This window comes from Orycteropus afer, unplaced genomic scaffold, assembly GCF_000298275.1.
Source record: "Orycteropus afer afer isolate SDZICR_OR568_19922 unplaced genomic scaffold, OryAfe1.0 scaffold00018, whole genome shotgun sequence".
NCBI classification, from domain to species: Eukaryota; Metazoa; Chordata; class Mammalia; order Tubulidentata; family Orycteropodidae; genus Orycteropus; species Orycteropus afer.
This window is the reverse complement of record NW_006921605.1, coordinates 7715256-7739106: the sequence shown is the minus strand read 5'-3', so window position 1 is coordinate 7739106 and position 23851 is coordinate 7715256. Positions and strand designations below refer to the sequence as shown.

The 23851-nt window shown below is 57.1% G+C and overlaps 2 protein-coding genes across 2 annotated transcripts in view; one reads left to right on the top strand and one right to left on the bottom strand.

Annotated features, from left to right (window-relative positions):
- SLC9A3R1 (SLC9A3 regulator 1) overlaps positions 1-14577 on the top strand; it is an 18231-nt gene extending 3654 nt beyond the window's left edge. Inside the window, exons 2-6 of the mRNA XM_007959677.2 lie at positions 8653-8814; positions 9705-9858; positions 13144-13184; positions 14093-14182; positions 14392-14577. Of these exons, the coding sequence (XP_007957868.1) occupies positions 8653-8814; positions 9705-9858; positions 13144-13184; positions 14093-14182; positions 14392-14577 (633 nt within the window). The remainder of the gene's footprint in view (positions 1-8652; positions 8815-9704; positions 9859-13143; positions 13185-14092; positions 14183-14391) is intronic.
- A 3310-nt stretch (positions 14578-17887) lies between these two features.
- On the bottom strand, positions 17888-21773 carry NAT9 (N-acetyltransferase 9 (putative)). The gene is made up of 6 exons (XM_007959676.2): positions 21688-21773; positions 19890-19999; positions 19284-19427; positions 18413-18472; positions 18131-18225; positions 17888-18022 (listed from the first exon to the last, which is right to left on the bottom strand). The coding sequence occupies exons 1-6, from the start codon at positions 21762-21764 to the stop codon at positions 17888-17890; spliced, it is 621 nt and encodes a 206-aa protein (XP_007957867.1). The 5' UTR covers positions 21765-21773.
- Positions 21774-23851: the final 2078 nt, after the last annotated feature.

Genomic DNA, 23851 nt, shown 5'->3' with positions numbered 1-23851 from the left:
CTTCCTTCCGAGGAGTGGCTGGTGGGTTTGACCCGCCAGCCTTCTGGTTAGCAGTCAAGTGCCTTAGGCACTATGTTACCAGAGCTCCCTTAGGTCTACCATAGTCTAGTAAGTGTGCAATAGTGTGATGTAACAGTGTGATTTATCATGAGAATGACCAAACGGGACACAGAGCACGAAGGGAGCACGTGGTGTTGGGACAATGGCACCAATATAGGGTTACCCCAAACCTTCAACTTGTAGAAAACAGTGTCTTCCAGGCTCAATAAAATGAGGTACGCCTGCATGTATGACAACCTTCACAACCTGGCAGCCTCCTAACCCTGCACCCATGCATCCCCCACTATCTTACCAAACCACATTCCCTAGGACATGTCATGCTCTCAGCCTTTGAACCTTGGCACTGATCTTCCTCTGCCCAGGAACCCATCCGGCCCCCTTCTCTGTGGTACACACTCTCCTGTCCGCTCCCGTCCCACTGCACTGCTGTTCCTTGATCCCAGGAAGTCAGTCTCTTTCTCTCCCCCTCTCCTCCTCTCTCTGGCCTTACATCTTTGTGGCTCACTGTATTTTAATCTTGGTGAACTGCTCCTCCACTCCCCATGGTAGGTCCCAAGGGCTGAGGCATTGGGTGCCCCCAGGCTAAGGAGGCGCTGGCTTTTTGAACTAATGGATAAATCAAAGCAGCTGTCAGGGACCTCTGTCCCTATTGCTCTCAGTCCAGCTCACCTGGACCTGCTTGTTCTCCAGCATACCCAGAGACAGGAATCCCAGATAGGATAGAGTGTTCCAGATGCAACCTACCCACCCCTCTTTCCTAGCAGCTTCCATCAGAAGGCAGAAAGCCACGACTCTGGACTTTAGGGTCAGCCGAGTCAAGGTGTGAATCCCAGCTCTTCCACTCACCCGACTCTGGGACCCTAACCAAAAAAAAAAAAAACAACCAAAATCACTCGCCCTTGAGTAGATTAGACTCATTGGGACCACTGCCCCAGGCTGTATTCCATCAGAAGGCAGAAAGCCACGACTCTGGACTTTAGGGTCAGCCGAGTCAAGGTGTGAATCCCAGCTCTTCCACTCACCCGACTCTGGGACCCTAACCAAAAAAAAAAAAAAAAAACCAAACTCACTGCCCTTGAGTAGATTAGACTCATTGGGACCACTGCCCCAGGCTGTATCTCTACAGAAGTAGATTGCCTAATGTTCTTTTCAAGGAGTGGCTGGTGGGTTTGAATCGCCAGCCTTCTGGTTAGCAGTGAAATGCCTTAGGCACTACAGCACCAGGGCGCCATCTAGGACCCTAGGTGAGTTCAAGCCTCAGCATCCACTTCTGTGAAATGGGGACAACTACGCAGCAGGGTTATTGCAGAGTCAATTAGATGACATGTGTGTGTGTGTGTGTGTGTGTGCGCGCGCGCGCGTGCGCGTGTGCTTACTTGTCTATCTCTCTCTCTCTCTAAGTGCCTAAGCTTGGGATGGGTTCCCACCAGACCTAACCCTAATCCAGAGGCCGGGAGACTGCAGACACCCCAGATGGTAGGCGGGGATAGGAGGGTACAACTAACTGGCAGTCTACCAACCTCTTCCCCGGGGAGAGAGGACCATTTCACAGGGACTCAGCTGGCTGGAACTTTGGACAGGCAGAACCAGTTTCCATTTGAAATGGACAGGGTGTGTGATACAGTTGGGCTGTTCATTCTCTTCTTAAGAGTTTGGGGGTCTTTTTCTCCTTTGGCAAGACGGAGTAGCCCCCTGGTCCTCACAGCTTCAGGTTCCTGATGAGTTTAATGCCAGATCAGTCCTTCTGGAGAGGGTCCTCTTGTAGGTACAGGAACGGGATTTCTTCCCAACCTGCTGTCTGGATCAGGGGCCCTTTCTCCCCTCCTCGAGACTTCCCATTCCCATATCCTGGGAAAGTGGGGGAGCAGGGAGGGAGGGAGGACCTAGGGGAAGAAGGCAGCCAACCAAGGCTTATCAGTGCTGCAGGCCTTTTATGGGGGAACCAGGGCTCCAGACCCCAATAACAGGTGCTCAGCTGCTTCTCCTGCTCTGAGATAAGAAGGCCCTGCCTAGGGCAGAAACTCAGTTTATAGTGCACCTACTAGTTGCCAGCCCTCTGCCATAAAGATACAGATAAACACTTCATTGATTTCTCCATGACAACCCATATATCATGTCTCCATTTTGTAAGTTGACAGTGAGCCTTCAATAAATGATGGTTATTAGCTGTGTCTGCAACATGCTAAGTACTGAACATGGCTTCTCTCATCTAATCCAAACGGCCACCCTATGAGGCAGGTGTTAGCACGTTCTCTATACGCAGAGACTGAGGCTCTGAGGCTCGGCCAGTTAAGGTCACTGGCACAAGGATTCTCAGCCTTGAGCCGAGCAAGGGTGTGTATCGGAACCCCGATCTCCAGTTCCAGGGTCTGTGCACATCCCTCTGGCCACGGTTGGCTTTGCTTAAGGGCCTGATTCTCCAGCTGGGGTGTTGTCTATCAGGTTCTCGGCTGTCCCGAGGCCATCTCAGTGGTGCAAGTCCAGGCTGCTTGAACCACCTCCCTGAAAGGATCCAGGGAATGGGGCCCTTCTTTGGTCAGGGCTCCTAGGTGCTTGTGTCCCTGGCAGGCCTCCAGCTGCCGTCCCTTCTCACATGATGGACTGGGCCAGGCGTTGCTGACTCGGAGGCTCACCTGTAGCACAAAGAACCCTCCCGGAGGCCGGGCTTGACTAAACCTTCTTTCTTCTCCAGTGGGACAGCCTCCTTGAAACAGACTGACCGTGCCCCCAGGCCCGGTCAATGTTCTGTGTGCTAGAAAAGGACAGGACAGGATACAGTCTGTGAGGCCCGGGTCACCTCAGTGGCAGTGTGGCAAGTGTGCAAGGAGCATTTGCCTGGGTCAAGGTTTGCTCACTGCTTACGACTGTGACCAAGGCCAGAGCTCTGGCCTCTCTGGGACTCAAGTCCCGGCGGAGGGTCATGGGTGCCCCCTTCAAATAGCCAAGGCAGCGAGGGTTTGGAAGAGTGCGCTTTGGGCTCAGACAGCAAGCTGCCCTCTCCGGTGCAGTAGCCACTCCCACACGTGGCTAGTCCAAATGGAGACGTGCTGCAAATGTCAAATTCACACTTACGTTGAATATTTAGTAGAAATTAAAAATGTAAGCTGTCTCATTAATAATTTTTAAAAACAGATTACTTGTTGAAATGATAATAAACTCACTGCCATCAAGTCAATTTTGACTCACAGCACCCCTAAGGGACAGAGTAGAACCGCCCCGTAGGATTTCCAAGGCTGTCAAATCTTTATGGAAGCAGACTGCCTCATCTTTCTTGCACGGAGCACCTGGTGGGTTCGAACCACCGACCTTTAGGTTAACAGCTGAATGCTTTAACCACTAAGCCACCAGAGCTCCTTTGAAATGATAATACTCAGGATAGATTGGGTTCAATGAGATGTAAAATTTCTCCTGTTTCTTTTTACCTTTTAACATGGCTGCTGGTGCTGTTGTTGTTATGGGCTGTCGAGTCATCTCTGACTCATGGTGACCCCCTCCTTGGATTTCCCAGGCAGTATCACTACAGCAATAGATTCTCTGATCTTTCTTCTGAGGAGTGGCTGGTGTGTTTGAACCACCAATCTTCTGGTTAGCAATCAAGTGCCTTAGGCACTATGCCACCAGAGCTCCCAACATGGCCACTAGGAAACTTAAAATTACACACTGGATTCCTATTGACCAGTGCTGCTCTAGATCTGAGTTCAAATCCTGCCTTCTCCTAGTAGATGTTGTTCTTGAGCAATTTACTCAATCTCTTTGAATCTCAGTTTCCCTGTCTGTAAAATGGGGACAGAAATACCTTCCTGACAAGGGTGTAAATGGGTTTCATGTGGCACATAGTAAGTGTTGAATAAATGGTAACCAGTAGGAAAAAAAAACTGTTGACATCGAGGTGATTCCGGCTCCCGGTGACCCCATATGTGTCAGAGTAAAATTTGCTCCATACAGATTTCAGTGGCTGATTTTTGGGGACGTAGATTTCCAGGCCTTGATTCTGAGACGCCTCAAGGGTGAGCTCTTACCTCCGACCTCTCAGCAGCTCAGCACATTAACGTTACCCGTTTGCACCACGCACACAGGGGTTAATCAATGGAGCTGCTGTTTAGTATCTCAGTGTCCAGACCCAATTTCAAAAGCTCCTTAAAGGTCTTTACATAGCTTCTTGGGACTGCCCACAAGGAGTTAAGTCCAGTGACTTCTGGGAGGAGGTTGAAGGATGAGGAATGATGCAGGCAGGCATGGAATGGCCAGCCCTGGATGCTGTCCAGCCAGGCAGCAGCCCAGGTACCAGCCTGCTCCATTCCAGGCTTGCCCAGCCCTGGGAAGACCTGAGCCAAACTCTACTCCCGTGGGTCTCTGGCCAGAGGGAGAACCTGGCTCAGGGCCCCGAGAATGAGGGTGTCAGAGAAGCAGCCCCCACTTTAGCCTGGATCTCCTCCCTGGCCCCACCCTGCTGGGCCCCAGAAAGAGCCTTCCCCCTGCAGAGCAGGCAGTGCTAGCACAAGTTGGGCAAACGGAGGGGTCCACTGCTCTTTGGCCTGCACCAACTTGGAGGGTGTGGGGAGGGATCCAGTAGGTTAAAATGGGGTGGCATCAGGGCTGTGGGGCACGTGGACAGTGGCAGCTGAGCCCTTTGCATCTCACTTAGGGTGAGGCAAGGACACCCCGTGCCTGGCACTCTGGACACTGGCCTAGTGGTCTGAGCTCCTGGTCATTCCCTAGTCTGCCCAGCCCCACAGCCAACCACTCCATCCCGGCGTCCCAGCAGAGCCGGCGCCAGGACCAAGCCTGTGTCCCCAGGATACCGAGGAATGGGCTGAGCTGCCTCCCAGAGCAGCCAGGGTTTTGCTGCACACACTCCTGCCATGCCCCTGCCCCTCCATGAGGGGGTGATTTCCCTACAATCAGGCCCCCTCCTTTGCATAAACAAGCCCTTGCTGGGCTGGGGGTGGGGATCACCTCTGTTGTTCCCCCAGCCATCCTAGTGGTGGTCTCCCTCGCTCCTCCCCCTTGCCCCCTCCGGAGCCTGAGTTGGCTCCCATTTCTGGTTTCTGAGGTGTGGAAGCAGCCTGGCTGTTTCTACAGGGCCTATCACTATGGCGTCGGCCAGGAGGGGCGAGGGCGGCAGCCCCCAGCACCTGCACTCCTCCCCCAGGAGGAGCAAGGAACAGCCCTGGGCCTGTTCCCCAGAGACAGTCACCGGGATTAGGTATCGACTTTCCTGCAGCTTTCCAGGTGGCTGCTGATGGCGCCTATTGAATTCCGAGGTCCACTCCCAGGGCTGCGTGGGTGGAGGTGACCAGGCGGCCACTTGGGGTGGGGCTGGACTCCCTGGTGGAGAGGGGGATGGAGGGGCAGCCCCAGCGAACCCAGGAATCCGAGTTAGGAGAGGGGTCTGGAAGTGGCTCACCACTAGGGTCTTTTCTGGAAGTTGGTCTGGCCTTGTCTGGAGTCCCGACTCACTACACTGCCCGTTGGCTGTCATTGCTTCCCGCTCTTCCCTCTCCCCTAGGTCTCTGCCAGTCTCCTCCCTGAGCAGATCCTGGCATTTATTTCTGGGCCCTCATCATCACTGGGAGTCCCACCTTGCCCTTTGGAATTATCAGCAGGCTCTGGACAGACTCCGGGGCCATGTTCCCATGAAAGCCCCCACCCCCTGCTCTGGAGCTGGCCCTGTGGTACGAGGTCCTTCTGCAGCTCCTGGGGCTACACACCCAGGCCCTGCCCAGCAGGGGGTGAAGGGCCCAGTGCCTAACCCCTCCCCTGTCTTGTTGATAGGCTTTGGGAACACACACGTCCAGAGATGCCCAGGGAAACTGCCCAGGACTCCTCCTGCTAGCTTGGGCCTCCACCCCTCCGGGATGGCCCCTGGATGACCTGACTCAGCAGCTGGCAGGGACGCCTCCTGGAGACAGCTGGGTGTCTCCTGGTGAGGGAGGGGCTGAGAGGAACCAGACCTGTCTTCCTGGGAGAGTGGGAAGCCCCAGCCCCTCCTGGGATGGGAGGGCACTTTCGGGGACTTGGGAGCAGGGAACAGAGAGAACTCCTTGTGCTTCAGAAAACTACCTAGGGCCACCCTGGCCCAGCCACGTTCTTGGCCCTGAAGCCCCAGCAGGTGACCCCCCCAGAGGGCAGTGGAGTAGGGCCAGTGCAGGCAAGGGGAAGAGCGGAGGCCTGAGCCCCTGCTCTGGGCCTGTTGCCCTCACCCTCATGGCTTGGTGCTGCCAGGGGGGAGTGGCCTCAGCCGGCCTCCCAGTGTGATGACGTGTGTGTGCAGGAAAGCTTCCTGGGGGTCAGAAGGGAAGCCCCCAGCCACAGAACCCCGAGTCTGCAGGTGGGCACCACCAGGCAGCGCCCCCAGCCCACCCCAGCTCTATCCCTCAGCTCAGCTGCAGCACCCCCACGCGGGTCTGCAAGAGGCCTGGGCACCCGGAAGGAAGGCTGCGGTTTTGTCAGCTCCAAGCAGGGTTGCAACGCTGAGCCCAGAGCCTGCCCCTCACTGCGTCTGACGCCTGCGGAGGCCTCAGCTCTGAGTGGGCCACCTCCTCTCTGGCCAGCCCTCTGGTGGAAGGAGCCTAGGGTTCGAGCCAGAGACCCAGGTTGGAGGTCTGGCACCGCCACTGTAGAGCCGCGTGACATCAGGCGTCTCTGAGCCTCCATTTCCCCATCTCGGAAATGGGGCCGATGAGCCTGGCCAGGCAGCCGTGAGAAGGCTTTGGAGTGGGTAGACTGTGCAGGGAGGCAGGAGCGTTGGAGCTGCACCCCGCCCCCCCAGTCCTGGGATTCACCCTCCCCACTTTCTCCTACCCCGGTAGATTGAGAAAGCTGAGCCTGTCCCCGTGGTGGCAATGGCAACTGGTCAGACCTGTTCCTGCTCACCTTGGCAGCCGGGCCTTCAGCTTTGTGGCCGGATTAACAGGAGGAGAGAAGACCTTCACTTACTCCCTCCGGGAACAAGATCCTGGAGAGCTGGGGGTGGGCCAGGGGAGGGCTGCTGGGGGAGCCTGGAGGTGGGTCCAGTGAGAGCCAAGGGGAGAGGAGGATGGTGTCAGGGCTGCCCTCTGGTTTTCCAGGCAGCCCTTCACTTTAATTTCATTGTTCAGGTATTTGTCTTGGTTGTTGTTGGGGGTGAGGAGTCCCTGCTGTGGGCCCTGGAGAAGGGTTAGGAGAGACTAGCCCAGCGGCTTCTAGCCCAGATCTGGGTGAGTGGCAGCTGAGCAAGGCCCAGCTGGTTAACTCCTCCTTCCTGTCCTGGGCCTCCCCACACCCCCTCCAACATCCTGAACAGAGACACGCAAGACCCGCCCAGGCATTTGAAGAAAGGAAAAGTCATGCTGGGGCCTACCCCTCGGAGGGCTGCTCCTTGCGGAAAGCAGCTTCTCCCCAGCTGGCGACGCTCCCCCTGCGACAGGCAGGTTGGGGCAGGAGACCGGCAGCCTCTCCTTCCCCACCCTCCCTTGCCTTGTCCACTCCACAGCACCCGTACAAAAGTCAGGGCTCAGCTTAATAGGACTCTTCGTCAGTTTCAATGACATGACAAAGTCGTGGCAGCACAGGGCTTACGGCCCCTAAAGTGCTCCCATCCACAGTAATCACCTCCTTGAGGCCATAAAGCAGTCGGGGAGGTAGATGTCATTAGAGGAACCCAAGGCTCCGAGAAGGAAATAACCTGCCTCAGGTCACAGAGCTAGTGGGTGGCAGAGTTGGACACGGGTCAGGGACTTGGCAGCTGCCCTGCCCCAAGCCTGGGAGGAGGGGAGAGGGACCTGGAGACCTCTCGGTCCTGGTCCTCGGCAAGGTGTCAGTAACCTGACCCTCGCCCCATTCCCTCCAGCGTGTGAATGAGTCTGAGGCTACAGCTTCCAAGGTGAACCAAACCGTTTGCAGTGAGCATCTGAGTGCTCAAGAGAGATCATTGACCCTTGACCCTTTTAATGAGACCATAGCCCAGCCCTGTTTCTCTGTGTCCCACCCCCATTTCAGGCTCCTTGGGGACCAACAGGGTCTCTGGGCCCCTGGAGCTGCTGAGGTGGCCAAGCCTTGGCCTTGCCAGCAGGGTGCCCCCCGTGCTGTGCTTCATCCAGGCCTGGGGTTGCCTGGATTGTCCCATCTTGGCAGAAGGAGCCAGCTGGCCACTGTGCTTGGTGGGAGTGAGGAAAGGCTGGCCTGTAAATGTGCTGACGAGCAGTAAACAGCTGGCCCTGCCTCCCCCTGCAGGGAACAGAGTACAGATGGGTTGGGGGCCCCAGTCAAAGGGATAAGGGATCATTCCAAATAACATGTTAACCTGAGAGTGTCAAGAGGGGAAGGAACATGAGGGCTCACCACGTCCCCCTCTCGTCTTCAGAAGGGAAACTGGGGCTCGGGCAGGGGAAGAGTCGTGTCCTGGCTCACACAGGTGGTTTGCCGCAATGCTGGGCCTCCACGCGGGTCTTCCAAGCCTGGGCCAGCATCCTCTCATGCTGCGCTCCGGGATCTAGCAAACTTGCATCAGTCCTGAACCTGGCCTTCTTGGTGGGGGAGGAGTGTGGTCAGCAGAGGGCAGGGGAGGAGGGAGGAACATCACTGTGTTTACCCTCCGCCCCACCCCCGCAGCGGGAGCTCCGGCCTCGGCTCTGTGCCATGAAGAAGGGCACCAATGGCTATGGCTTCAACCTGCACAGTGACAAGTCCAAGCCTGGCCAGTTCATCCGGGCAGTAGACCCAGACTCGCCGGCTGAGGCCTCGGGGCTCCGGGCCCAGGACCGCATCGTGGAGGTAACGTGCCCTCACCCTCTTTGCCAGCCTGTTTCCAGGATCCTCCTTGGCCTCCCTGCAGACCATTAGGTCCTTAGGGCAGCCATCCAACCACTTACTCCTTGGTTAGCCCCACAGGGCTGAACGAGCCTGTAAATGCTGGGTGAGTGGGTGGGTGGGGGATGGGAGGGAGGGAAGGAGGCTATTCAGGTGAATGGGTGAGTGGATGGATGGGGGGTGGGAGGGAGGGAACGTGATAGATGGGTGATAGGTAGATAGATGGATGGACAGACGATGGACCAACAGAGAATTCTTTCCTGCCCTATTCTCCCCTGGGCTCTTCTGCACTGAGCAGACACACACAGGTGCCCATCAATCCAGGTGGGTGCCTAGGCCACCCCAGAGTCCCGTCCTACCGCAGGCCTCCATGCCAGGCTCAGGGGTTGGAGGGAGGTGACAAAGCCTCTTTTGAGCAAGCACTTGGGCACGCTGACTGCATAGGCCCGTGCTGTGTTCCACGGGAGGAAAGGACTTGGGCAGGTCCCAGAATCACAGAGTCTGAGAACCTTAGAGCTGGAAGATCAGCTTGTCCAAGACTTCTCATTTTACACGTGAGAAAACCAAGGCCCAGAGAGGAGTCAGACAGCAAGTCCACAGAGAGGCCGGGGCCCAGCCAGGCCACCCCAGGCTCCCAGCTGTGTTTGTTTAGTCTCCTCTGAACATTTCCTTTGGCTTTTCCCCTGTGCCTCTCTCCCCAACTGACTGACAAGTCAGAGGACCACCTGGCCTAGTTCAGGACTATGACTAGGCCAGATCGCAGGCTGGCTGAGGATGGAGAGGACGCCTGGTGCCTCCCTCCCCTACCCTCCCGAGAGCTGACACCTGTGAGCACAGCCCCTCCCTCCCCGCAGGTGAATGGGGTCTGCATGGAGGGCAAACAGCATGGGGACGTGGTGTCTGCCATCAAGGCCAGTGGGGATGAGACCAAGCTGCTGGTAGTGGACAAGGAGACCGACGAGTTCTTCAAGAAATGCAAAGTAATCCCATCTCAGGAGCATCTGGATGGTGAGCAGGGGGTGGGCGGCTGGAGGCCCCCGAGTCCATGCTCAAGACTCTACATGTCCCAGGTGGGGGTCGGGCAGCTTCCTGGCTTTGACACTTACTTCCAGGGTGGCTGAGAGGTGTGGGTTGGGGGAGAAGAGGGTCTAGTGTCAGGAAAGGAACAGGGCTTAGCAGGAGTACCATGGGACTGGGGTACCCTGGCATGAGGGGTGGTGAGAGATGGGGCAGAACTTGAGATTTCCAGGCCTGAGCCCCCTACCCCTCCACTGCGGACAGGTTGTCAGGGCAGTGAGACTCAGGAGAGGGTTAAAGCTGGGGCAGCCTCCCAGCCTTTTCACTTGGTCTGATCAGAGTCCAGTGACAAGGGCCGGGTGTCTGCCCCCTCCCCTCTCTCAGGTTGCCTTGGAAACGCAGGCATGCTGGCTGTGGAGAGTGGTGGGCCCCCCTTTGCTCCCTGGGCCCCTGCCCTCCCCATCCCCCACCAACCATCCCCTTGCCAAGCCTGGCACCTCCCCCTGCCCTGGCCTGTGCTGAACGGGGCTGGGCTACCACTCAAGGGCAGGGAGGGGTTAAGCGTCCCTCTGCTCCCTGGCCTGGACTTTCTCCCTGGAAGATGGCTCCCCGAGGGGTGTGAGCTTGCTGTCATGTGAGGGTGGAGCCTCTTTGGACTTTGCAGTGGGTGGGACCTCCCCAGGGTGTCAGGGGTATATTTGTAGTTGAGGGTGCACACATGGGTCCTACCACGCACACTCAGGCCCCGGCTGGCAGTGTCCCAAGGGTGAGGCCCTATCCCCAAGTAGTCCAATAGGGGCTCCTGGGAGGGGGACAGGTCATTGGAAATCCTGAGTAGACTCTAGACGTGGGAGGGGGCAGTGCTTTACCCTCATCTCAACTTCGTGGAAACGGGATAACTCAGTGTAAAAAAGGGCACGGAGGCCGCATCTTCTCGCCTTCTGTAACTTCACAAGAGGAAGACGGAATCACCATCAGCAGCCCAAAGCTGATTCCTCTGAGGCCAGACATGCCGCCATCCTCCAGCCTTTTACCAATTCTGACACCAGCCACCCCTCCCATGGCACTCACTACTTCTCTGCTGGGCTTGATAATTCATTGGAATGGCCACACACAACTCAAAGACAATACTCAATGATTATGGGCTTTATTAGGGAAGTGACAGGTTACAATTCAGGTCCAGGAACAAGCTCAGGATACAGTTCTTCAATCAGGACAGTCTCCCCTCTGCTATGTCCTCAGGCACCCCTCTCTGGCCCTTGGCCTCTCGGCCTGGCCTCTGCCCTGCTCAGGCAAGTGGTACAAAGCTCTTTCAGCTCTGCCGATCGGGACACCTAGGTGCACCCCACTCCACCAGCAAGCCTCCTGCCCAAGGGCACCCAGCTTCCTTGCTCTGTGGGCCAGGTGGCTCACCACTCTTGTGCTTCTTGGTTCCACTGTGACCATCTCTCTGCCAGGCATCTCTCTCTGCCACACATCTCTGCCAAGGAGGTCGACCGTAGGGATCTTGGGCCCAAGGACACACTCTACTTCACCTCCAGCTCTTCTTTCTTGATGGCAGTGAGATCCCCCCTCTGCCTCTGTTGTTGTTGTTATGTGCCGTTGAGTTGGATCCAACTCACAGCGACCCCTTTGGGTATCCAAGGCAGTATCACTACGAAGTAGATTGCCCAACCTTCCTTCCGAGGAGTGGCTGGTGGGTTTGAACCGCTATTGTTGTTGTTGTCGTTGTTGTTGTTATGTGCTGTCGTGTCGGACCCAACTCATAGCAACCCCTCCTTGAGTTTTGAGGCAGTATCACTATGAAAGTAGATTGCCCATCCTTCCTTCCAAGGAGTGGCTGGTGGGTTTGAACCACCAGCTATAGGAGAGCTCATTTTAAGCCTGGCAGTGACAAAACTAACCAATCCCAACATCAGAGTTCTACATACTTTATTTGCACGGTCCCACCCCAGTAATCTGGTGGGAGTTACAAAGACTATGACCAGAAAAGCCATACCGCGTAATTCACTGTGCCACACTCTGGGAATCCTCTTCCTAGGTGAGGCAGGGACCTGGGGCCCCAAGAAACCCCAGCCTTGCTCCTGGGGACTTGGCGTGGGGAAGACAGCTGGAATCTGGACTCTACTCAGTTCCTCAAATACCTTTCTTTGCCTTCTCACCACCCTTCTTCTCCCCCTCCTCTCTCACCCCCAAGTAATCAGCCCTGGATGTTCCTCCGTCTTCTGTCTGTCTGGGTAGGAAGGGCCCCGAGACCACAGCCATGCAGCCTCTGGCCAGAGGACCTGCAGAGGGACAGGAGGCCGGGGCAGTGTCCCTCGGGGCTCCTCCAGGGTGGTGTCTTCTCCCTACTCCTCCCAACTGGGGGTGTTCCCATAGAAAGGAATGCTCCCCCCACAGCCTGTCTGGGCTGAGGCTTCATTCTGTCCACCATAGAACAGCCTGGAACTGCTGGGGAAGGAGCTGGCTGAGAGACGGGGCATGCCCCTGTGTCCCATCAGTGCTCTCTCCAGCCGGCAAGGCTGGGGGCATCAAAAGGGGGCAAGGTGGAGAGTCAGGTGTATCTGACCATGCCCTGGGAAAAGGAAAAGATACCCATTAACTTAAAACTAAGAGTTCAGAAACATTCACCCAGCCAGCCCTGCCCATGGCCATGCGGGGCCTCCTCCCCGAGGCCTGTCTCCTCTCCCTCTGACCCCTGCGGCCACCACGAAATTTCCCACCTTAGGAGGTGGGGACACCCAAGACACTGCCCTGGGCCTTTTTGCCCCACCCCCATTTCCAGATTCACAAGCTGGAGTTCTTTCAGCCGAGGCAGGTGCTGACCGTAATCTGGGGTGCGGTTCCGATTCTGGTGCCGTGCCAGATCTGCTTGGGAAGCTTTGGGAAATGCTGATTCCTAGGCCTGTCCCAGCCCCACTCCATCAGAATCTCTGGTGGCGAGGCCTGGAAATGTGTATTTTTAACAAGCTTCCCCGGTGATTCAGATGCAGCCAGCATGGGATTTGAACCCCATTTCAAACAGCCCCCTTCTCTAAACCACAGGATCAGATCAGTGGGTAAGAGTCCGTGTTCTTCTGTGAAACGTGCTACACACACGCACACGGTCTTTGTGTGTGCTGGGTCACAATGCAGTGCTTACAGTGGGTTGCAGTGGAACGTCCTATGAACAGTGACTCGGGAAGGAAGATGTGATTTTTTTGCCAAACCCTCCAACTCACCCCCTCCTGCCCTTGTTTCAGAGCTTCAGGTTAACTTCTCTTTCCCTCCACCCAGGTCCCTTGCCCGAGCCCTTCACCAACGGGGAGATCCAGAAGGTAGGACACCACTCTGGTCTGGCCCTTGGTCCTGGGGGTGAGGAGGGTGCGGCCAGGGGGAGGGTTGAGACCTCAGGGTCCCTAGCTCCCTCCTGAGCTGCAGGGGCACCCTTCCAGTGTCCCCATGGCCTCCACTCAGGGCGCAGGCAGTCAGGGGAAGAGGCCTGGCTAGCCCCTCACAGCCCACCATCCTGGGTGACAGGCCCCCGCCTCCAGCTTGCCACGGTACAGAAGGGGCCATTCTTCCCCGCAAGAACAGAGCTTCAGTGTCTGGTCGCGCTGCAGGCCCTGTTACTTCCAGTCTAGGCTGGAAGAACAAAGCCCCCCTCCCCCTGGCCTGGAAGAAGGGAAGGGAAGGCGGTGGAGGCTGGGGAAGGGACAGGAGGGCCAGGTGCCAGCTGAAGCCATGGGGGAGCCCGGGAGGGGGCTCAGGGCCAAGCTGACGGCCAGCCAGTCTTCACTCGGACAGGCAGCCTTGGAGGCTGTGCAAAGCGTCCCTCTCTGGCGGGCTGGGTTCTGAGCCTCTGTCACCCCCATCTGGGGGTCTAGGAATCTCCAGCCCTTTTATCCTCAAAGCCATGCTTGGCCACTTTGGGGTTAGGGTTCGAGTCCAGGGAAACAGTCAGGTGGGCCACAGGGCTGGAGATTCAGGGGGTATCACACGTGCCCCCAGGCCAAGCAGAGAAGCCCCTCCTCAGTCACCGTCCCAAAAGGTGTGTCAGTGCCTAAAAGGGGCACTGGGGAGAGGGGGCCAGGAGGATGTGACCCTCAGAGGATGTGACCACTAAATTCCCCAAAGGCTCAGGCAATGGGGGCAAGGTACCTGTGTTCCCTGGGTTCACCCTTCCCCCCTCAGCACTTCCTCACCCCCTCCCTTACCATCCCACACCCCGGCCTCTCTCTGCCAGGAGAACAGTGGGGAAGCCGTGGCCAAGCCAGCCTCCGAGAGTCCCAGCCCAGCCCTGGCGAGGTCCACCTCCAGTGACACCAGTGAGGAGGTAGGCTGACGCGGGGCTGGGGGTGGCGACCAGATTCCAGGAAGCCCATTCCCAGGCCTGGCGTCTTCCTGGCACGCTGGCCCGCCTCTGAGGTCACATGCTGCGCCACACTGTCCTCGTGACCTGGCTTCCCTGGGCAAGTGCCCCACGGGAGCCCTTCCACCAAGGCTCACCTCACCCCCTTCTCTCTGCCTCCCCCTTCTTAGCAGCTGAATTCCCAGGACAGCCCCAAGAAACAGGACTCCACAGCGCCCTCCTCCACCTCCTCTGACCCCATCCTGGACTTCAACATCTCCCTGGCCGTGGCCAAGGAGAGGGCGCACCAGAAACGCAGCAGCAAGCAGGCCCCGCAGATGGACTGGAGCAAGAAGAACGAACTGTTCAGCAACCTCTGAGCACCTCGACGGCCACCTGGGGCCGGGGAGGGCCAGAGCCAGCCCCACCGGCCTCACTCTCTTCCTCCTCCCCACTCACCCCTGCATTGACATACGAATCAGCACCAACGTCTCCCTTCATGGCGAGCCTGATTTTTCTAGAGAACTGTTATGTTACCTTACTTTAGGGGAAGCGGTTTTCTGTCCTGCTCCAATCAGAGAGCAGACTCTGCCCCCACCCGCCCCCTGCGTGCTTCGCCCAACCTGGTGACCCTGTGACACCCTACCTGGGGCCACTGCTGGAGCCTGCACCAAGCACGGACTGTGGGACCAGGGGAAAGGTGGTTTTCCCTCACAGGCCCAGTGCTGACGGGTCCGGGGCTGATCAAGAACTCCGACTGCTCGCAGCACCCACAGCTCTAAGCAGCAGGGGGTCTGACATCCCCAGTGCCATGACTCGGGCATCTTCTTTTTGTTCGTTAATTTTTTTTAAGAGTGCGTACCAGAGTCTAGAGGGATTTTTGTTTCCTTGATTAACATGATTTTTCTGGTTGTTGCAGTCCGGGCCATAGCAGTGGCCTTGGCCTTCAACCTTTTTGTTTCTGCTTCCACCTCCTGGAGACCCAGGCAGCCAGGCGAGGGCTTGGCTACCCCTGCCCAGCCCGCCTCCAGGCACCACTGCTGTAAGGAAACACCAGCAGAAATTCAACTGGTTCCTCTAAACCTCTTTGTCTCTGTGTCTTCCTTGAGATAATGCTTTATCCTCGGGGAGGAAAGTCAGAAATGTCAGAACAGGGGTTCCTAGGGTGGCCTTTAACTGAAGGGGGGTTGTGCAGCTGGAGAGAGAACCATCTGGGGCTCCCTGTCACCCCAAGCCCAGGGAGTGGGAGATGTACAGCTTAACTAGAGAGCCTCAAAACCACATGCCTGCCCCCCAGCCACTGAGTTCCACATGCAGATCTGGGGGGACAGGACCCACCCAGCACCGTGTGCTCCAACTCAGTACTCAGCATGGCCAAACAGAGCACTGGTGCAGCTGGGGGCCCAATGGGGTGGGAGCAGAGACCCGGCTCAGAGAGTCTCTAACCCCAGGAGTGCCAGCATCACAGATGGGGCCAGATCAGGAACTTGCCTTTAATCTCTGCCTGCGGGCAGTGAGGTGGGCCTGAGCTGGCGCCACATACACTATCTTATCTGGCCACTGACCTGATTGGAGGCTAATTGTCCAGTATTTAGGGAAAACAAACTGGTCCTCAGCAAGCCCCAGGACAGGCTGGATAGCAGGTGAGCCAGAGGGGACTTTCCAAGGACAAAATGCCTGTCCTTCCACAAGAGCCCTGGAAGGTGACCGGTTTGGGGCCAGGTGGTTTGTACCTCTAGCCCTGAGGTCGTCCTGGAGCCCTGCCAGGGTGGCCTGGCAGACCTGAGGCTGTTGGGCCAGGAGATTCAAGAGAGGTGCTCAGAGAAGAAAGGGAAGGCGGCCTTGGGCTACTCTCCACCCAGCCTATGAGGAGACCACTCAGAAGCCAGGATCCTGGGACCAGGGAATAAGTAAAGATGGAAGACAGTAAACTGAGCTGGGAACTGGAGGAAACTTTAGGCTGAGAGACAATCGGCCATTGTCCATCTCAGCCCCTAGTCAGGGTTTGGATTCCACTAACATGAAAAGGAACCGTCCAAAGCCCTTATCGTGGCACCCATCACCCTCTGCCCTACACAGCCTGTGCCTGGCCTGTCCACACCCCACCCCTGCCTCTACTCTTTGGCCCCGGACAGATGCCTCCACGTTCAGGTGCAGCAGGCCTAAGGACTGCCCCACAGGGTTGTGAAGGCCCTCCTGAACTCACCTGCCTGAATGGGGAAGCCCTGGGGGACCTGTGACTGACAGCTGAAGACAGGAGGAAGGGACAGATGGCTTGCTGGGAACTCCTGCAGCTGAGGGGCCCAGAGCACAGCACAGAGGGGGCCGCAGCGAGAACTGCGCTGTTCGGGTCAGGCCCGTTCTTCACTCCACTGTTCCTCACCTGCGTAGTCCAGTCCCAGAGGGGCCTGGGAGCTAGAGGCAGAGCATATCTGGCTCCGGCACAACTGAGGGATGCTTCCCCACCTTGAAAATGCCCTGCTGTTGGCTGCCACAGAGTTCATTCCAACTGAGAGCAGCTCCATAGGTTTTCATGGTTGGGATCCTTCAGAAACTGACCACCAGGTCTTCCAAGAATCCCCGGGGTGGGTTCAAACCTTTGGGCTGGTCTAGCATTTAACTGTTTCTACCACCCAGGGACTCTGGAAAAGGCCCTACACGTCCTCGAAGTCTCCACGACCGAGTTCTGAGAACACCTGCTTGCGTGTGACACTACCACCAACTATGACGGGGGTGGAAGGCTAGGAGTCCAGGGTGTTGCCTAGCTCAGGCGGAGGAGCCCGGGCCAGCTCCACCCTTAAGCAGGCGGCCAGGTGGGCAGTTGCTGCCAGGCTGCCTGGCCATCCCGACCCTGTGCCTCCACTGCCCCCGTGTGGCCTTGCCAGGTACAGCGGCTCCAAAAGCAGGAGGCTCAGGGAGCCAGGTGGCCCAACCCTCCCCTTCAGGACTCTGACAACCGGCCTCTGCTCCTCCCAGAGCCTGTGGCTGAGTGGGAAGCCACAAGCTTCGACAACAGGGCTGTTCTCCAGTTACAAACAGCTATTTCCCAGAAGAACTTTTCCTCCTCTATGTTCAAAACCATTTGGCTCTAAAGACAAAGGAGGAGCAAGGCCACTTGCCCCCTTTCTGAGCAGCCTGTCTGTCCTTCCAGGGCCACGGTCCCTCCCTTCCACGCCACCCTGGGTCCACACCCTGCCTGTTTCTATAGGACAAAAGGACACGGCAGCCCTGCCCCATCCATCCACACTTTAAGACAGGGCTTCGGCAGCCCTTCCCGGGCAGGCAGAATGACGAAACGAGAAGCCAGCCTACCGTAAGCTTTACTCCGGCCAGGGCCTCAGCCCCGGGGCAGCTTCCCTGTCCCCTGTCCATTGTCCAGGGTCCCTGTCACCTTGGTTCCCACCTCCACCCTGACTCATCCAAGGCTTCATTCATCTGCTCCAGTCTGAGTGCGGGCCTGGCTGGAAGGGAACGGAGGGGCTGGCCCGCAGTTGGGCTCGGCCATACCGCCAGCCTGAGGAGGCAGAGGCAAGTCCAGGATCAGAGAGGCCTGGGCCGTGCAAGTCTTCCCGGCCTGGGGAGGCGCCAGCCGCACTGGCCCTGAGACCCTGTACATGACAGGGCTCTGGGCTTAGGAACGTGCAGTCCCCACACCCATCCACCTGGACGGCTGCCCACGAGGCCTGGCCATCAGTGGGGCTCTGCCCACCCAGATCTATATGGCTTCTCCGTCACGTGGCTGGTCTGCTTCAGCAGCCACTGCCGCTCCGGCTCACTCACAGCCAGTCTGAGTGTCACCTCCTGGAAGACACTGCTCACAGCCACCTATGGGAGCCAGGACAGCAGGACCCGTGAAGTTCCAGCCACACATTCCAGTCCACCACAGAGACCCAGGCCCCGCCCCTTCCCTGCCAGCCCCAGTGACGTCCTTACCTGCTCAAAGTGAAGGTTTTGGAACAGACGGATGCTCGGTTCATTCCCTTGTCCAATTTTAGCCTCAAACTTGGTCAGACCCAGCTTGGTGACTCCTCCCCAAGGAGACCATAGACAGGGGTGAGCAGCAGAATGAAGGCCCGCCCCCTCCCAGCTCCCACCCAGGCCCTGGCTCTAGGGCCAGTTTCCCAGGGAGACCCCTGTTGCCTGCCCCTCCTAACACACCCCAGCCCTCACCCAGGGCCTGGCCACTTCCTCGTGTGTCATCATGTCCTTTCTTACCATAAAACATCATCATGAGGACAGCCTCGGTACCAAACCCCCGGCCTCTGCAGATGGGCTCTGGGAGAAACAGCAACAGTGACAAGCAGCTCACACTGAGGCCCTAGGAGTCCTAGTGGTGCAAACGGCTAAGCGTTCAGCTGCCAACTAAAAGGCTGGCAGTTCAATACCTCTATATGAGCAAGACCTAGCAATCTGCTTCCTTAAAGATGACAGCCTAAGAAACCCTACAGGGCAGTTCTACTCTGTCCCCTGGGGTTGCCATGAGTCAAAATCAACTCAGTGGTACCCAATGACAATGACACTGCGGGCCAGCCTCTGGCTTAGGCACTTGACGTATATGACCTCATCTAACCCTCACAACGACCCTGAGAAGCTGGCACTGTTATTACCATTTAGCAGAAGAGGAAACAGAAAACCTAAATGACTCAGCCAAGGTCTCACAGCTTGGCCTTCCCTGGAGTCTGACTCCAAGGTTGACTGCCTTAGCTGCAGTCTGCTGCCCCCCTTAGGGGAAGGCTGAGGACTGAGAGAGAAGCAGAGAATGCAGAGGCCCCTCCCACAGCATGGAGAACACTCCAGGGAAGATCTGGAAGACCTCTTTGGAGAGAAGACCTCCTTGGGAGGTCTCTCTCGCCCCAAGGATGGGCAGAACGAATTCTGAAGACCCTAAAACCAAAGGTTAAGTTCATATGACGAGAATCAAGTGACAAGCACAGGGGTGAGCCAACAGGCTAAGGGACGCAAGCAGGCAGCCTGCCCCAGGCAGGTCTCAGGTCGCCCGCAGAGCTTGTGGTCTGAGTGCTCCACGAACCCAGCAAGCTGAAGGGCCCGCAGCACTGAGGGCCGGAAGGGAAGGGAAGCAACGAACCCGCAATCATGACCTCGATCTCCCCCATGGCAGGGTCCCCCGGGTCTGTGAGGAAGAGGTTCACGTCGCCCACCATGCAGCTCTCTTCGGCAGCGCCCAGCTGGGCCTGCCATTTCTCTGCGTCCAGCACAATGAAGGTACACTCTAAGGAGAGCAGACAGGTTACCACCGTGCTCCCCAAAAGAGGGAGGTGAAGACCCTGTTCCTACCAAGCCAGGGAGCTGCAGAACACCATCATCGGAGGCTGACAGGAGAAAAGGGGCCGAGAGCACCCTGTACCTCATTGTAAGCCTCCAATCTGCCCTGTGCAGTGGAACATAGCCTTCTCCAAATGGCACCTGCGCTCTCAGAAAGCTGAGGACCCACGGAGGCGCAGCACCATGGCCAGAACCCAAGAGCCTTTACTTTGTCTAAATCCTTGCAGGGCAGGCCTGGTGCAGGGAGTAGAGGGGAGAAGCATCGGCTTCGGCAGGCATGAGTACAAGGGTTTCTGGAAGCTTCCAGGGTTTTCAAGAAGCTTTTGTGGTCCCAGGAGATCTTTATCTAGAGGGAGGGAATCTGCCTGTGGGGTTGGCCCTCCCGCCCGGCCGGGGCTTTGCTCCTCACTGTCCGCGTCCTCCCGCCAGCTGCATTGCATCGCGTACTCCTGCTCCAGGGTCAGCGGCTCCGAGGCCGTCAACCGCTGCAGCTCCTTGGATTTCATCCACTCATGGTATCTGCAGGGGCAGAGGGACGGCCTGAGACATGCAGGGCTGATTCAGAGGCACCGTGGGCATTTTAGGAGATGAGGATGGTGGGGGAGGGTCCCACAGGGCTGACAAAGGAAACCAAGCCTGTTGTCCCCATCTTGCCCCAGAGCTGATTCCAACTCAGAGCAGCCCTTAGGGCAGAGTAGAACTGCCCCGTAGGTTTCATGGAAGCAGGGCACCACAACCTTCTCCAGTGGATTAGCAGATGAGTTCAAATCATGGACCTTTCCATGTGCAGCTGAGGGCTCATTAGGGTTAACACAGGCTCATAAAAGACCCAAAGAAAGGATCATGGCTGCTCCTAAGGCAGGTGGCCACGGGCACAAGACCTAGAATCAGGCTAACCCCACAAGAGAGCAGTGAGAAGGGTCTGTTCGATCCAGCTTCCCATCCTCCCTCAGGGGTCAGTGCGAGGGAGCAGTCTGAAACTGAACATTCCTCAGATTCCTGAGAGGAAGGCAAACCTCAGCAAAGACGGCCCTACAGATCCCCCAGCCACTCCTCGGAAGGAAGGTTGGGCAATCTACTTCCGTAGTGATACTGCCTCGGAAACCCAAGGAGGGGTCGCTATGAGTCGGGTTTGACTCGACAGCACATAACAACAACAACAACAGATCCCCACAAAGGCAGGGTGCCAGGAACCCGCAAAAGCAAACCCACAAATGGAGAACCCTCCCACACACCACCACCACCACCCTCCAATCTGCCAGGAGTCCACCAACTGCCCCCCACCAGAGTCCCACCCTGCGTCCCAGTCCTGGCCTTTCAAACAAGCGGACATCAAAAATCATCAGCCCAGAGCTTTAGGACGGGTTGACAATAAGTTGAGGTCCTGGGTCCTAGGTGCCAACGGCTCACACACACCACCGCTGACCAGAAGGCTGGCAGATCGAGTCCACCCAGGGATGCCCTGAAGCCTTGACAATCTACTTCCAAAAAATCACCCACTGAAGATCCCACAGAGCACTGTGCTACTGACACACACGGGTTCATGAGTCAGAACAGACTGATGGCTACTGTTTTGTCACTTTTACTGGTCACATTAAGTCTCTGGGAACAGAGCATGTTCACTAACACCAGGGAACGTCACTAACCTACAGTTGGTGAGATGACAAATTTGCTTCCTTTCTTACACACATTTTAAAAAACCAAACCCACAGCGGCAGCAATTCTGACTCTTAGTGATCCTATAGGACACAGCTGAACTGCCCCATGGGTTTCCAAGGCTGTAAATCTTTACGGAAGTAGACTGCTTCATCTTTCTCCCATATGGCAGCTGGTGGGTTCGAACCACTGACTTTCTGGTTAGCAGCCAAAAGAATGCTTTAGCCACTGCACCACCAGAGCTCCTTTGACATGTTTTGTTTATGTAAAACAATTCCCTGCTGAAAGTCCAAAATGGAAGCTGAAAGGGTGAAAGGAAGAAACAGGGAGATGGGCAGCTTCCTCCAGGAAAGTCAGACCCCTCTGCCTCAGCTTTCACTTTTTCCTGTGTGCTGTTCCTTCTCACCACCTACATTTCCCCTTCTCAGAGCAAACAGCCTCTGAGATTCGGCCTAGGAAGGCTGGCCCTCCTCGCTGTGCCTAGGAGGACAGGCTTACACAACCCTGAGTGGGGGTGCAGCAGTGCCCCATTTCAGGCAGCAACGGTTTACCTGGGCACATGCTCTGAGGTGTAGGGCACCAGGACCACCTTCTTCCCCAGCAGCAAGGTGTTCTGATTCAACCACATGGTAGCAACCTGTAGGTGGGGAGGGCAGATTTCAGTACTGGGAGCTTCCTCCCACATAGGGTGGGAGTCCAGGTTCTCTGTTTGCTAAAGTCGTGCAGAGATGCGGAGCCCTGGTGACGCCATGGTTAAGTGCTCGCTGCTAAAGGTCAGACCCACCAGTGGCTCAGCGGAAGAAAAGACCTGGTCATCTGCTCTCATATAGATTATGGCCTAGAAAATTCATGGGCTGTTCTACCCTGTCCTATAGAATTGCTGAGACAGAATGGATTTGACAACACACAAGTACTCTCCTGCTTTCCCTCCAACACTTCAAAGAACACGAACTCTAAACCCCTTGCAAGAGGGGAATAGCGCTGCTTAAGAATAAACAGTCCCTGACTCGCATCCCAAAGACCTGTCCACCCCATCCCCCAAACCAGCATCACTGTCAGAGGTAGGAGACTACACCCTAGCCTCAACTTTCAGCCCTACATTAAATCTATCTACAAACACTCTTCCAGCGACCACCCCAGTTGGCTCTGGCTCTCCCTCTTCCGCGCCCCGCAAGCCGGATGGCCCAGACCACTAGGGGGTGAGGCCGGCTTAACTTTTCAGGTTCTCCCCTTTGAATGAGCTATACACTGCTCTTCTCGACCCCCAACCACGGGAGCCGCTGACAATTTACACCCACACTCCACAGACAAGCACATCCGGAGCAGAAGATGATCCAGCTATTAAGGATTCCCCACACAACCTACGCCCACCCAGTCCTGCAGGCACGGGGAAGCGCGCCCCCACCACTTCCGCCACGCAAACGGGAGCCGCCAGGGCCCAATCCCGGTCCCGCCTCCTCAAGGGGCCCAATCAGCGCGCTCCGCCCGGCTCCAGGCGCGTGCGGAAAAGATGGGCTCCCGGCGCGGGCGCATGCGCGCTGCAGGCGCTGGTGCAAGACAGCTGGCACCGGTAGCAGCGGTGGGGCCGAAGGCGCCGGCAGCGGCCGGGAGCGAGCTGCGCTGTAGGTGTCGGGCCGGGCAGGCGGAGCGAGGCGGCGCCAGACTTGGGCTCCTCCGGGAAGGAGAGAGAGGGAGAGGCTTGGAGCAGGACTCTTGAGACGAGAGGGAGGCTTGGGCATGGGGGAACCCTAGGCATAACCCAGAAGTCTGGGTGGGGGTCGAGGAGCGGAGGCCCCGTTAAAAAAGAAAGGCTTTGTGGCGAGGAGTTGAGTTGCAGGAGCGACCTAGGAAAGCCACCAGCTTGTCCCCCAGGCGTAGACAGCACAGCTACTCGGGTTGCCCTGTGTGGTGGTGAGGCTGCTGTTCCTGGACTCAAAGGGGGAGAGCCCCTCAGAGTTGCCTGATGAAACTTAAAGACCTCTGGGGCGCCTTCTGTCACTTGAAATCCAAACAGCGTTGAATGAAGTAGTCTGTGCACGGAGCAGTGCCCTGCATAGCAAGGGAAAAAAACGAAGCAACACCCTGACTTCACAAGGGATGTCCCTCCCTCCAGGGCGTCTTGTAACAGACAATTAAGGCAGCCAGTGTCTGTGATAAAGGGACACGAGGTGGTGGGGGGAGCCTGCAAACGGCCCTCCCCACCCAGGTCCATTACCAGCGTTCTGTCTGCTCTTTTGTCTCAGGTGGTGGCGGCAGCAGCAGCAGCAGCCCCTAGGCCCCTGCACAGGAGGAACCTTGGCTGCCGGACCCCTCCTGACTTCTGAAAATGGCGGGTGAAATCACCGAGACGGGGGAGCTTTACTCTCCCTACGTGAGTTTTACTTTGGGGACGGGGTCTGTCCACAGCAGGGCCCGTGTCTGCTAGAGAGGGCAGTGCCTGGGCTGCTGGGGGGCGGGGCTAGACTCAACAGCATCCTCTGCTGACGTCAAGGCTCAGGATGCGTCCCAAGAGCCTCGGGTTGGTTCACTTCTTAGGTGTTTATCAGGGAGTGCGCGAGGTGGGCAGCACTCTCTTCTTGCTCCTTTGGGAGCTCGAGATCCTAGCCGCTTTTTAGTTCCTGAATGTACAGCAGCCTGTAATGCAGTCATTCCCAAGAGAAAGCCTCTCCCCAGCTCTCTTGCCTCCGTTTAGCTGGAGTTATTTGCACCAACTTG